Here is a 15,120-nt window from a genome sequence, read left to right as displayed (position 1 = left end):
ATGGAGTTGGTTCTAAATGAACGCTTCTTGAGTTAAAAAGTGAATCACCTCTGGAGGGTAGCATATGCATCATTAATGAAAATCGTGTGTGATACCTAATATGATGAATTTGACTTTGGTATAAGTTTTTTCTATTGTCATGGTGTTATTTCAATTCTATCTTTTCCCCTTGTCTCCTTTCCCACTTAAACCATATTGTAGACCAGAGGCCCTCCATTAGGGTCTTCACTGCAGGTAACACACAACTACCAGATTGTTTTTTTCTCTTCTTTGGGATAGTCAATGTCCCCTAGAGATCAGATGAGAGTTTTGCAGGTGTTATCACTTCATTTTTTTTTTTGTTGTTGAGGAAGATTCACCCTGAGCTAACATCTGTTGCCAATCTCTTTTTGTATGTCGGTCACTGCCACAGCATGGCTGATGAGTAGTGTAGATTCACGACCGAAGCAAAGCGCTCCGAACTTAATCACTAGGCCACCAGGGCTGGGCCGGAGGTGTTATCATTTTGACCAGAGTTCCCTCAAGTATTCTGACACTCAATCTAACCGGGTGTCTCCTTTCTAGCCACCTTGGGAATCACTTAACAGGAAACGTTTGATATGGGCTTTTTATGGGGCCACATCTTGTATTTGGCCTTAAGCATTACTCAACTTGGTCAACTACCTGATTCATCAGATTTGACCCAGATGACTTTCTGCTCTTCCTCTCAATCAATTCTCCTCAAATATTGAAGATTTATCATCCAGGCAGACAATAGCTTTGATGGTGATTCCAACAGTGGAAATGGAGATGGCAGCAACACTGGCCAACACATGGTATCGTGGGGGGGCCGCTTTGAGAAGCCTTGGGGGGTGGAATTCATTCCATTAGGCTGGTTAGAATAGGTGAAGCCCCCTGGCCTTACAGTGACACCTTGACCACAGGAGGTATAGCCTGGGCACCTAGAAGACACCAGTGGATGTGGAGGCAGAGCAGAAGGGTGGTGTCGGAGGCCAGCTCTACTGCTGCTGCTGGTGAAATCTATGGACGTACATAGTTACTGAAACAAAACCATCACAAAAGGAACCAGAAAAGCTCTGGGAGAACATCATCCTTCCACTTCTCCAGCACAGTGACTGGTGTCCTGTGATCTATTACTTGTCCCAACCACCCCTCTCTCCCATCCAACTCCTTGTTGGCTTTTGGGTGTGTGTGTGTGGGGGCAGGTGAGTATGTGAGTGGTGATGGATGAAATCCTGGAAGAGGCAAGTCTCAGGGTTAGGAAAGTCATCACAAGAAACCTTCAGGACCTGGGAGAGGCTGGCAGGCTTCAGTCTAAAGTACAACTTTAGTTTATCGTTTGTCAACTTCAAATGAAAGACATGATCTGTCTTAACCACAAGCTCTAAGGCCTGCGGTGGGAGGCCCGCTGTCCAACAATTCTTTAGACTACAGCTGGAATTCTCCTGAGATTCGCAGGGGAGCCCAGCCTCAGGCTGGACACCTGTGTATGTGCAGAGAGGCGTGTGATCTTCCACCAAAAGGGAAGCATGCAAGAAGATGGCTACAACAGGCGTAGCTGAGACCCTAAAACCCGACTGGAAAAAATGGCACACACACCCTAGTGCAGATTAGAAATATAAATGATCTTACTGCTCAGCGTTTGCATATGGAGATGCAGCGCACACAAGACGACGTGGCATTTTTCTTCAATTGATGCAACTCAGTAATTTTTATTGCAACTGGAAGACAATACATCACAGAAACGTTATGGTAGGTCTGGGGGAAAGTGTTATTTACAATAAACGATGAAATAGTTTTGTCTTTGGCAATATGATTACATATGAAGAATGCGAAACGCAAGTATGGATGTCTCCAAAGCAACACCATCAGGTCCCTAAAGTTCGGCTGATCGCGCCTGCCTCCACACTGCTCCTTTAGGTGACACAAACGCATCTGAACATCACTTTCTTTCTCCTTTATGGTTCTCCCTTTCTATTCATGATATTGGCAGTTTCATACAGAAAATACAGAAAAAAAATCGGCTTCTGAAAAATTATTACTCTAGTAAATTAATTTGGCCAGTTAGGTCTATTGGCCAGCAAAGGTCGGATGACCCCAAGCATCGATAGTAAACCTCTTGATCTTCTGATTGCTTTATCACTGTTATTTTTTTTTCTGTAAAACAGAAACAAAACTCAGAAATGTTACAGAATCAGAGTGTAAAAAAATGTACAAGTGTATAATGCTTCCCAGACACACACAGATACTTTTTTCCTCCACATTTTCACCACGGCAGTGTAAGTAGTGAGTGTGAATGACACAGCATGAAACTGGTTACTGAATCAGCTATGAGCTTCGATGGCCTCAACACACATGCTCAAGAAATGTTGTATGTTTAAATAACTGAAATGGTGCTAAGTTTCACCTAAAAAGGGGGAGGGGTTTGAGGAACTCAGGCCACAGTAACGAAAGGATGAAATACAATTTCTAGGTGTGACAGGTTCACCATATCGAAGTCTTTGAGAATCCAATATGGAATATCAATTATTTGCAAAAGGTAGGGAAGGCTGTTCTCACCTTTTGCAAATGAAATACAGTGGAAAACACTGTTGTATAGATCCCAAATAAATAGTCTTGATTTCAATGCTAACAAAACGAACAGGAAGGGTACTTGTGAGCATATCACAATAAGTCAGAAGTGATCTTTCACCTATGTCTGATTTCCAAAGTAAGACAGACAGCAAGATGCAGCACCATAGACACATCGGTTTCGGCTGTTAAAAGATGGATCGTTTAAAAAAAATCGTATTTTCCTTCCTTAATTTTTGGTCAGTGAAGCTAGCACTTGTTTGCTGAACTGTGGAAGAATCGCAAGGTCACACGCATTATTCATGATAAAGCAACCGAGCTGTGCTTAATTCAAGGATAACCAGTAGGAGAGAGAGAAAACAAGGAGTGAACCACCATGGCTGGTGCTCCCTCAAAGGAAGAGGGGTTGACAGATGAATTCACAAAGGTAGGCAGGTCTATACAGAACACTGAATGCCATGTGTAAATCCTCATGAAACTCCAGAAACAGGAACACCACACAAAGTATATACTTTGATTTACACATTCCGTTACAAAGAAAAAGACACCATTACAACTTTGTAACTGTGTTAACTGCAATATAAACCAAAGTCCCGAGTTTGGCAGGTAACTAAAAGAGGGTTATCACTTAGGTTATATAGCAAAAGTGTTGATGTATATTATATATAGTAGTATAAATAATAAAAAAGTATTATTTAAATTAGATCACAGTGCTGCATTATGTGCATAACAGTGTTTGATATAGTATTGGAGGGCTGGGACCTACGACACTAAGGATTTAACTGTCAACACTGGTAAGTCACAATCAAGAGGGGACACAGAGTTCAAATGTGTTCTTTTGGTGGCAAAAATCCTGAAGATGAAAGAAAAATACTTCTCTACAGAAACATAAAAAATAAATTGCAACATCTGGGCAGCTGTGATCCACCAGAAAGAAACGAGTCCCAACCTGAATCAAGTTTAAAGGGAAAGAGAAGTCACATTGAATTTAATCCAATCCCATATGGAAACAGTGACCCATGGAGGTCACGTGTACAAAACTGATTCCTTCTCTGAGAGCCCTTTGATGACAGGCCAAGGGCCCACACCCTCGGTGTGGGATATTTGAAACGTGAGTTGGTGGCACTTGGCGCTGAGCGGACCTGGTGTGTCCCAGGACTGAGCTGGGCACAAAAGCCATCCGGATGGTTTTCACTCTAACAGAACCCACAGCCTGAAGCTGTCCATCAGGCAGAACACCACGCAGTACAATGGCTTCTTCCAGAATGCCCCATGGTGGTAACCGCTATGCTCAGCAAGGGCCAGACACTCTGAATGCTTCTACAAGAAAAACCAGTTCTTGGGAAAGGCCTCCGACACATTCCTTCTTAAAAACTCAGCCCCAAGACTGAAGCCTGCCATCATGGTCATGGCTATAGTTTTCTAATACCACCATCTAAACGTGGGTTTGGTTCATTTAAATTTCAGAGAGACAGCTTTACCAAAGAACTCTTGTAAGTATACTGATTAGAGAGAGGAAAGGGAAGTAGGAGCTTATGGTATATTATAAGGCTGGGAAAAATCTATGATGCAAACCCTTTCCACGTAGCACTACATAAAGATAAAAGACAATTATAGTAGCATAAAAATAACTGTCTATGCGTATATCATTTAAGAAAAAAGAGCTACAGTCTCTTTCTCTTAAATGTGTCAGAGGGCCAACAGCAAGTAATGGTAGATGTTATGGTGTTGATGTGTTCACGGTTGTTTTCCCAAGCATCTTTAAATATTGCTATAGTTCCCTGTTTCCCCTCCCCCCTGCCCCATGTGAGTATGTGAGATACTGGAATGACACATGAAACACCACTTCTCCCAGCAGGAGAAATGAAAGCAAAAACACCACACCCCTTGAACGGTACTCAGGCGATCCGTCAGACTAATGAATACATATGCTAGGTTGGAAGCTAAAAGAACACCTGACGTTTGGGAAGGAATTCCAAGACTAAAGTGAATTACACTTGAGCAAAATATTCTTTCACAAATAGGCTTGTGCTTAAATTCTCTACTGCTCTTGGAGGAGGGAGTGAGAGAGGGTGCCTCCAGCCCCTTGGCTTGGTGAGGACACGGACAGCCTCATTCCGCAATGAATTCACTACAAATGGCCACATACACATTGATACTTTTTTTTTTTTATCAACAATCAAAATACAAAGTTAAACACAATTGAGCCATTGTTTTGGTTATGCATAATGTGTATGCCTCCAAAAACAGAAGAAAAATAGAAAAAAGTACCCTCACTAAAGTTTCCCCTATGAGACTCCTGGTGGCTCCTAAAAGGTGCTGAGGGAGACTCAGGAAAATAACACTTAGAAAGCTGCCCGATGAGGTATTTATGCAAAAAGAGTGGTTCTGGAGTTAAGAACACACTTTTATAAGATATTTATCTATTTCTCAGAGAGATCAGAAAAGTAAATCACACACATTGCATTTTATTATTTTCTAAAAGAGGCCTTTGCTCCTTTAGAAAAATGAAATGAGAGGAGACAGCCCACTGTGGGGTTTAACTGGAAGAAGTCCCCTGCCACAAACAGTCCTGAACGTTTACCTCTGCCTTTCAGGAGGGGAGACTGAATTTTATCTTGGGGGTGGGGTGAGGGTGGGGGATGGAGGTGAGGGTCTCCTGGGCATGGTCAGATGACAACACAAATCATAGCGTTGCTCAGGTTCCACAGCTGTGGATGGCTTTTGGGGTTCAGATGTTTGGGGAGATGGAGGGAACAGAGTACTTCAAAAATACATCCTTATTCCCATCTACATCCTGAACAAATAGGCTGCAAGTTCCAGGTTCAGGTAAGGAATTCCACCCGTTGTTTAGGTGCAGATGTTTTTTAAGTTCTTTCATCAGCAATGCAGAGGAAGATACAGTTGGGGCACGCACCAGTGAATTTCCACTGTCCTGGCTGATGGAGGTTCTGATAGTGTCTGGTGCTGGCAGATGGGTTCCACATTGGCCCACAACTGTCCCGTTTTTAAAAATCAACATCACCCCAGTTCCCTCCTTCTCCCTCACCATCACATCCTGAGCCACGGTAGTGGGTGTTTTTGTTTTTGTTTTAAAATTCCCCTCCATCTGGGTGGAAGATCATATTCTTTTAGAGATTTCTCTTTGGATCTCCCCCAAATAATTTCTTTTAGGCAAAGATAACAGGAGTTTCTGGTCTGCGTGACATCGTCCTGTTGTCTAAATTCAGCTCTCACAATCTAGGTGGGCTTACTTCCACGGTGGTTCGTGTGCTGAGGTGGTAGAGATGGCTGGCCCCTCCTTCCCACTGTGAGATGGCGTCACAGGAAAAAGTCTGGGGCTGGTCCTACCAACACCCGGGTCACTTCCTCCTTCACGTGTACCCTAACTCACACCCTCATCCAATAAGGCCCATTAGCGTGTTTCCCCTTCTCCTGGCGAATTTGCATAATTAGTCACTGCCTTTTTCCTAGAACCAAATGACGGTAATGGTTTTCTCAAGTCAGCATCCCACAATTCTCTTGATTCTATCATACACACTCACTACTAAGTTTGCCCTCAAATTATTGCGTCATGGTAAACATGTACAGACAGAGAGAAAGGACACACTTTCAACAGAGAATCAGAGGGGGTCGGGGGCTGAAGTGCAGACAAGGCAGTACAGAGCTCCACCATCCAGGCCCTACCAGAACACGAAGATATTTTTATATTGCAGAATAAGTTCCCCAACAGTCAGAATTTGTCCCTGAAGAAGGTTAAACCTTAAACACCTGCTTCAAAAAACCAAAACAAAATAATCGGAAAAAAAATCCAAAAAAAAAAAAAAAAAAAAAATTTAAAGAAAGAAAGAAAAGAAAAAAGAAGAAAACCAAAAGAACCTCTAAGCCTAAGGGCTTAAAAATTAGAGGCATAGCCTTTTCTCTATTTTCTATATTTATATGAAAATAATTCATGCTTCATGCTAAATACATTATTTACCTTACAAGAACTTTGTTATTTTTGAATAAAAAAAAGTTTGTGTTTTTGTGATTTTTTTTTCTTTTTTTCTTTTTTCAAAGGAATCCATGCATTGTGGATCAGAAATTTCTGCTGGCTACACTGGCTGAATGTGGAAATCGTTGATTTTTGCAAAGATGAATCCTGACTGACATTAATTGCAAACTCCATTTTGAGGGCAGTATGGGAGTTTTATTTTTTTTTCCTTTTTTGTCATATTTTAATTTTTTTTTGTCCATCAATGTGCCTTTTATCTTTTAAAAATACATTGCAATACTAATGGCAGGTTCTGTAGCATTTTGTTTTTGTTTTCATTTGGATCAAATAGTTTTGACAGACAGAAAAAGATGTGTACCATTATTTCCTTCCTTAACAGCTACTGTGATTCTTTGAATTTGATAATCACTTGGGCAGTGAAGAAGACATAGCTTGTTTTCTATATCAGTTTTCTCTCTCTCTCTCCTGTGTGTGTATGTGTGTGTGTGTGTTTGTGTGTGTGTGTGCAGGGCCAACCTTCAGGCTTATGGCTTGTGGAACAGTCTCTTAATTTAATATAGAACAGAATTCAATGATTAGCAACATCACTAAAAACTGACCCCATTTCTTCTCATTAGTCATTAACACCTGGTGTATATGAATGTGTCAAGCGTCCACCTTGTAAGATATTACTAGACTTCACGGTTAAGAAGCTCAGAGGACTGGAAACCAAACCCTCTTGCATGCTGCGTGGCAACGCCAAGGGTTTTCCTGGCACTATTCGATGCCTGGGGCCACAAGCTTAGGTCTGCTCCTAGGGAGATGAGGGGTTCTTCCTTCTTGCCAATTGCCTTATGCACATTCACTCAGTGAACCCAACTGGGTGGACATCCTGACCTCTTAAACCTAAGGGTTGGGCCTGATGGATGGTTACTTTGCACACATGCCTTCTGGGTGCTGAGTGTGTATCCCGTGGCATTACTGTTGACATCCCTGCGGACTCAGCCACGTGTTTCTGACAAGCTGGAGGAAGCAATGGTCATTTTGGCTTTTTCGGTTTTGTCTTCAAATAATGAAAAGCTTTTGTAAAACAGCTGAGTGTCAATATGAGTTCTATGGCTTCAATCTCCTTTAAAAATAAAATTCTTAAGGGTCCAAAACAAAGGAGGGGGGAAAATTAAAAACAAAAAAAAACAAAAAAAAAAAAGGAAAGAAAACAAAGAAAATCAAACCAAAAAAAAGAAAAAAATAATAAATTGCTGATATTGCCACAAATCATTAGAAATCTCCTGACATGCTGAAACCAAATGGCTGTAAGTTCAAAACAAATCGGTGACTTGTTTTTAATTTTTTGTGGTTTCCTTTTGCTCTTTCTGCCCCTTTGCCGTCCGATTGGTGATGTTATTCAAACAGGACCGAATCCCCGCCAAGTGCAGGAGCGACCCCGCTGCCTCTTTCATCTCCTCGTCATCACTCTCGGGGGGCTTCTCCGTGCGTCTCTTTTTGAGGGGCAGCGTGTCGCTGGGGACCTTCCTTGCCTTGGCGAAGTGTTGGCGCTTCTTGTGCTGGGACGCGTAGCCGCTGTCCCCTAGAGCATCCTTGGCCTCCTTGGGGCTGTGTTTCCTGTCGTCCTCCTCCGTCTCGCTGTGGCTCTCGTGGCTCTGGAAGCTTCCCTCGCTGCCCTCGCTGCCCTCCTGGCTCCCCTTGGTGGCAAACTCGTAGTGGTCGTCGGCCGAGGAGGAGGAGACCGAGTCGCTGGCGGGCGAGGTGCTCCTGGCGTTGGAGGATTTGGCACTGCTATAGTTGTGATCCTCCTTGGGGTCTCCGCTGACCACCGGGGAGCCGCACGATGGCTCGCTCTCAGTCCGCATCCGGCAGCTGGTGAGGCCGTTCCTGCGGGACGAGGACAGTGGGGAGGGATGGGAGACAAAAGAGAGGACACGGATTAAACTCCCTCTGGTGAGACCCCCGGCAGCCCCCCTGCATTCACATCAGATCCTTTGACGTTCAATCTAGCAATTTGCCAACCTCGGGGCAACAGGTGGCTCTGCTTTGCAGACAGGGTCCTAAATCCTGACACCCCTGTCTTCCCTGCTTATCTCCCATCCATGGCATTTTCACTCAATTTGTGCGGCTGAGACGTCAAAACAACACTCTTCTGAAGTGACAGCGGTGTAAGTGCAATCTCTTATATTAAACCACAAAAATCAAGCTGTGCTTGGTTTCGCATACCCGCTAACACTGTGGAGTAGACACTGCCAGGCAACGTTGGCTGGGTACTTCAGAGAAAAAAGCCCGCTCTCCTCTAAAGCTGCTACATTAGGAGCCTTTTGTCAGAGACTAAATCCTGTGTTCAGCAAAAAGAGGTACCTGCCATGTGGTGACAGCTATTCACTCACGCACTCCCTCCCTCATTCATTCATTTTATGAATATTCACTTAACACCTAATATAAATGCACAGCCTTAGGGAGGATCCTGGGGGAGGCATCTAAGGTGGAATCAGACACAGAGACGGTCACAAAGAAGCAAGTTATGGTTAGATCATAGAAGAGAGAGTAGTAAGCTACCATCTCTTACACTTACCACCTGCCACATGCCATGCGACATTGCATAGATGACTGCATTTACTCTGTAAGGTGGATATTAGCATCCTTATCTTATAGACGCCGGAAGCGATGTCTGGAGAAGTTTAGTGATTTACTTAAAGCCATAGAGCTAATGAGCAGCAGAATTGGGACCAGAACCAAAGTCTGACTCTTAAGCTTGAGCTCTTAGCAGCATCATCAGATCGAGTCTCCCTTTTTCTGTATAACTAGGTTCCCTGCTATACATTCCCATCAGGACCCAACAGCACTCATCTCACTTCTGATTATTTTATCGTGTCTTTAAGTCTGAGCAGTGAATTGACCTCCCTTGTGCTTCTTTATCAGCAAAGTGGGAACAGTAAGCACACGCACTTCACGGGGTTGTTGGCCTGAGGATGTGAGTGAATCCCTGCAGGTGTCCAGCCCGGTGCTTGGCATAAAAGATGCTTATTCCTGGTTAGGCCATACATTCCTTGGGGTGGGCACCAATTCTGTCTGGACGGCAGCTGTAATTCTGATGGTGCCTGGCACACAGCACGTGGTCAGAAGGGTTGGTAATCAGAGGTGAACACTTTCAGGAGGGAAGGGTTACTTATAGCTGGAGAGGACAGAGGGAGGGTGCAAGGTCTGTGGAAGACACGGCGTCTGACCTTGGATGTGAGGACTGAAGGTTCTGGGCAGGGAGGAGAGATGTTCTCTTGATCCATGCCAGCCCTGTTTCCCGTAAGTTCATCCACCTGACTGGAGATGTCTAGCAGATCTGGGTAACACGAGCACACCTTTCCTTCCTACACAACCCCACCATAAGCACTCCCACATTCCCTCCATAGGGAGCACTTCCCACCATCTTCACAAACTGTGTGATGACTTCTTCAGCATCTGTGCTTCCCAATGGAGTGTGAGCTCCACAAGACAGGACCCAGTCACTGATATGTGTACAGAGCGGAACACAACAGACATACTGAGGAAGTGCAGGAGCACGTAGAATCGTGTGGCAGAGAGCAGGAAGTCCAGGAAGGTGACTGTGGGTCTCCACCAACTGGCCTTACCGGACACTCCCTGAGGACACGGCTCCATGGAAAGGCTACGGGGTCGGGCCCACCAATGAGATTGAGTTGCAAGCCCTCCCCTTTCTCTCCTGCCACCCCTGTGGGCCAGACAGCAGGTGAAAGGGGAGGAGCTTCCCTGGTATAAATGGTGTGGCAGGGAGTGAAGCCAAGGAGTCTCCCTCCTTCCCATGTCCCAGGGCCTGTGGTGCTCTGCTGAATGTAAGCTGGTGGGGAGAATCCCCACTGTAACGTGCACCAGCAAAATGCCTGAGGACCTTTATCAAAATTTAGCCTTTGCTGGATGCCTCAAGATCATCATGCTAAACCCCAACAACTACAATGTGTGCATTTGCAGAGTGAAGTCCTAGCAGGCTCCAGAAGGGTCTCAGCTTGTGCCCTGCACTCTGTGATCCCAGATCCACACCACCTTCCCCAATCCTTATAGAAACAGCCTGGCTTTCAAGACAGACAGACTGTTGTTCACATCCCAGCGTTGTTTATTAGTGACCTTCAGCTGTTCCTCATCTACCCTACGGGGCAGTGTGATAAAAAATGAAAAGTTCTGAGCACAGAGGATGGTTCTTAGTGGTGCTTGAGAATTCTGACTTGTTCTCCTCCCTTGCTGTCAGATTGCTCAGCGCTGCTTCCTGCTGCAGTCTGGTTTTCTCTTTCTATTCCGGGTCAGGAGGCTTATGGGAACGCAGCACAAGGTAAGAGTAAGAGCCCCTGAGAGAGAAATTCCTCCCGGGCTTGCCTGCGAACATGGCCCGAGATTGGGGAATGGCCTCTGTGATATCCATTCTCTGCAGACTCCCTGTGTCTTGGCTCTGTCTTAGGTGCCTAAAAGTGGCTAGGAAAAGATTACTTTGAGGTGTTACCAAACACGAAACTTGGTAAATGTAATTAATTGTAGAGGTAGCGATCACCAGTTATTAAAGCAAACGAAAATGAAAGTCTCGTAATGGTTCTCTTGGTCTTTGTTGTTTCTGCTAACTACTGTCAAACCCAAAAATAACTAGTCTCCTGAAGTAGCATACAACAGTTTCAGTGAACCCAACTACACTGGGATGAGTAAACTGGGCTCTGTTTGGCTTTTAGAAAATCAATTCCGTTCTGAATCCTCATTTTTTAATAACACTGAGTTTATGATTTACTTCATTATCACAGTTAAGCAGAACGTGATAGCCCTCTGAACATACATGGAGAAGGAGAGGGAGAGAGTCACAGAGCAAGAGAGTAAGAAATAAGGCAAGTGCTGTAAAAAGTTAATTCTTAGTGAGTCTGTGAAAGGCACATGGTGCTCATTGTGCTTTTCTTTCCTCTTTTCCACAGGTTTAAAAATGTTTTAATGAAAGGTCTGGGGGTGGGGTGGGAGAAATACACTAGACTGAAAGCAGTGCTGTAACATTTGAGCTCCATACTGTTACCAGAGGAAAGGTTCAGAGCCTGGGAGCTTAAATGAGATAAGTAAGCCTTAGAGAGGTACTAACCAGGCACTGGCACCAAGTGGAGACCTTCTTCCTAAAGAGATTAGGGAATTAGAGAATAGAAAGGACAACAACGTCCACAGCCATGAATTCAATGTTGGGCAGTACGGGGTCTCTGGTACCGCCTGGCATCACACTGCTTGCCATCAATGATTCCCTAACTTACACCTGGGAACGCTGGCCTAGCTCAACCACTTTACAGATAAACAGAAACTCAGAGCGCCCCGTGACTTGTCCGAGGTGACCCAGTTAGTTCTCCAAGATGGTTCAAACAGGAATTTGAAATGTCTCCTTGTCTCCCCTGAGGAATTTTACTGTGATGAAGACAGGAAACCAATACACCCAATGACAATGTTTCTGGATGAAAACAGGTACACAGACGTAACTTTAGAGAGTTATACACAAACTCAGCAGCAAGCCACAAGCTCCTTCAATCATTAATAACTTCATACAATGTTGTTCACGATGGAGCAAGCTAGCTGCACTGACTTGGTGTCAAACCCCTCCCACTGCCAGGGTTGTCATTACAGGTGCCAAATGCTTAAAAGAAGAAACCAGCCATCCTGAGCATGCTAGAAGGTGAATTTCTAACCACCTCTTCAAAAATCATTCATTAAAATGAATACATGATACATTTGAAATGCCTGCAATTTTTCAGTTTTAGCTGAATTTATATGTAACAATACTGACAATTATCATGTTAGCATAAATTAAAGTCACCCGATTTTACCAGGCCTCAACAAAACCATGTGTTATTAATTCAAATGAAGACCTAGTATTCATTCTCTTGTCAAATAGATGGGAAATATCAAACATAAAAGATGAGAAATTACATTAGTTTAGGCCGAGACTGAGCGATGCTTGCAACTAACAAGTTAAGATATAGCTTCTGGGTAGATGTGGCCATTCTGCGGGGTTCTACACCAGTTCATTATCTGTTCCATTATAGTACCATCCGCATGTGTCCCTTCACCTCTCACCTGTGCTCCAGGATGCTCTCTGGAACCGATGGCTTGAAACCTAGAGGCTATCATTTAGGGTGAAGTTGTCCTCCCAAGGGATTTACCTAAGAACTCTGATCTTTTGCCAAGTGTGAAAAGAAGCCGGTGGAATTAACGGGATTGTAGAAGCAGTGCTAGAGCTGCAGCTGGTGCAGCGCTCCTGTCCCAAACCCACCAGGCAGAAAGATGTGGAAGAGAAGAGGTGACAGAGGCTCCCACTGCCAGCTGCGTGGCTGAGAAGACGTGGAAAGCGATCTTCCAGCTATCACACAAAAGAACCCAGATAAAGTACAGCAACATATTTTAAAGGCATTGTTGAGTTCCCTAGAAAATAAGGGGAATATTAGAGACCCACATAGACACACATGTACCAAAAGAACTTCACACACACAAACAAAAAATTAAAAAATAAAGTACAAAATGTGAATTGTGAGCCGTAGGCAATCAAGAAAGTCAGGGCTTCCCTGGAGCAAATGCCTACTCCAGCACTAGAGTTAGAGTCAACTGAACAGGATAACTAGTTTAAGCAATGATCTCGACTCATTAGATTATGATTCATTTCATAATTATCAAATGTCCCTAGCACTGGGACAAGAGACCAAACTTATGGTGGTGGTGGGGGTGCCCAGGAAGATGGATTTTGACAGCTCCATGGTTACCGTGGCCCCTCGGAGAGGGTTAAAGTGGTCTGAGGTGTACTGGTCCCCAGGCTCCCAGCAGACGTTTTAAAAGCAAATTCTCTCTTGAAGAAAGCAACCCGAATTTAAATCATTAGGATTCCCACAGATTAAGTTCAAGCAAATATTCAAGTAGAAGCTTATACTCTAAAAATCACCAAACGTGCCATAAACTGGCCAATAGGAACACAGAAATGTAAAAATGCCATGTAAAAAAATCTAGGACCCCTGAATGAAGACACCCTCAATGGGGTCCTAGGAAAAAGTAACTGCCCCTCACAGGCAGACAAGGGGGATAAAAGTCAGCCTTGACCTCAGCTCCAGACAGAACGGGAGTCAAGAAAAGCCTCCCCTGAGAATTTTTAACCACAAGCCTGAAGTCTTGTGGGTATGAGGCCAGGGTTCTAGTGTGTGGACTGCCTACTAGAAGAAAATATGAACTCTTTCTGGAAGAATGTACTTCAAACACAGGCCACAAAGAATTCCCACAGATAAGATTTTAAGTAACATAAGTTCATAATAAAAAAAAATCATTATACACAAAAGAAATGTCACCATAAGCAAGAAACAACAGAAAAAAGTATCGAATCGAACTGCCAAGTCTGCAAATATTGAAACAATTAGGTACAGAATGTAAAGTATGTGTAAAGAAATAAAAGAGGGAATTTAAAAATATTAGAAAGGAAGGATAGACTATTAAAACTAAGCAGGCAGATTTTAACAAGCACCAAATAGGGGTCGGCCCAGTGGCACAAGCGGTTAAGTGCGCATGCTCCGCTGCGGCGGCCCGGGGTTCGCCGGTTCGGAACCCAGGGCGTGCACTGACACACTGCTTGTCAAGCCATGTTGTGGCGGCGTCCCATATAAAGTAGAGGAAGATGGGCATGGATGTTAGCCCACGGCCAGTCTTCCTCGGCAAAAAGAGGAGGATTGGCAGATGTTAGCTCAGGTTCCTCACACACACACACAAAAAAGCACCAAATATTTAATTCTAGAGATGAAAAATATAATTCCTGAAATTAAAAAACTCCAATGCTGCTGAAAGAGAAGAATAGGTGAAAAAAATTTAGCAGATTGGAAGATGGATCTGACGATATTATGCAAACGCAGCAGAGAGAGACAAAGAGATGGAAAATATGCAAGAATGTTTGGGCAAGAAGAAACAAAGTAAGAAGATCCAGTATAAATCTAACTGGAGTTCCAGGGTAAAAGGGAAAACAGGGAAAGATCCAACACCTGCACAGAAAATGGCTGAGAATTTTCCAGTTTTGATGAAAAGTACCAATCTTCAGATTCAGAAACCAACAAATGCCAGGGAGGATAGATAAAAAGGAATCCAGATCTAGACACATCACAGTCAAACTGTAGAGCATTAAAGAAAAAAAAAAACAAAAAAAACTAAGAAAAAAGTAGCAGAAAGAAAACATATCACCTAAAGAGTATCAAGATAAAATAAATGAAATAGATGCAAGTGGAACAATATTCTCAAAGTGAGAAAGAAAAAACTGTCAACCTAGAATTGTACATCCAGTAACACTGCCTTCTAAGAATGAGGGCAAAATAAATATATTTTCAGACAAAAAGTCAGGGCTTTAACTGAAAGCAGATACTCACTATAGGAACTTCTTACGAATGTATTTCAGGAAAAAAAAAAAAAAAGATCCTAAAAAGAAGGTCAGAGATGCACCAAGAAATGATAAGCAAAGAAAATGTAATCAAGTATTGACTGAACAACACAATAATAATAATAATGACTAAGTGACTTAAAAAAAAAAA

At 43.4% G+C, this 15,120-nt stretch overlaps 1 protein-coding gene across 5 annotated transcripts in view; it reads right to left on the bottom strand.

Moving 5' to 3' along the window:
* Positions 1–1,692: 1,692 nt before the first annotated feature.
* FOXN3 (forkhead box N3) overlaps positions 1,693–15,120 on the bottom strand; it is a 395,408-nt gene continuing 381,980 nt past the window's right edge. For all 5 annotated transcript variants that reach the window (XM_014790484.2, XM_087448072.1, XM_014790486.2 and 2 more), the window contains one exon: positions 1,693–8,437. In XM_014790484.2, coding sequence (XP_014645970.2) covers positions 7,888–8,437 — 550 coding nt within the window. In that variant the 3' untranslated portion in view covers positions 1,693–7,887. The remainder of the gene's footprint in view (positions 8,438–15,120) is intronic.

Source organism: Ceratotherium simum, chromosome 24 (genome assembly GCF_057802395.1).
Source record: "Ceratotherium simum simum isolate JZ-2026a chromosome 24, ASM5780239v1, whole genome shotgun sequence".
In the NCBI taxonomy this organism is placed as follows: domain Eukaryota; kingdom Metazoa; phylum Chordata; class Mammalia; order Perissodactyla; family Rhinocerotidae; genus Ceratotherium; species Ceratotherium simum.
The sequence above is the reverse complement of the archived record's forward strand: the minus strand, read 5'-3'. Positions and strand labels throughout refer to the sequence as shown.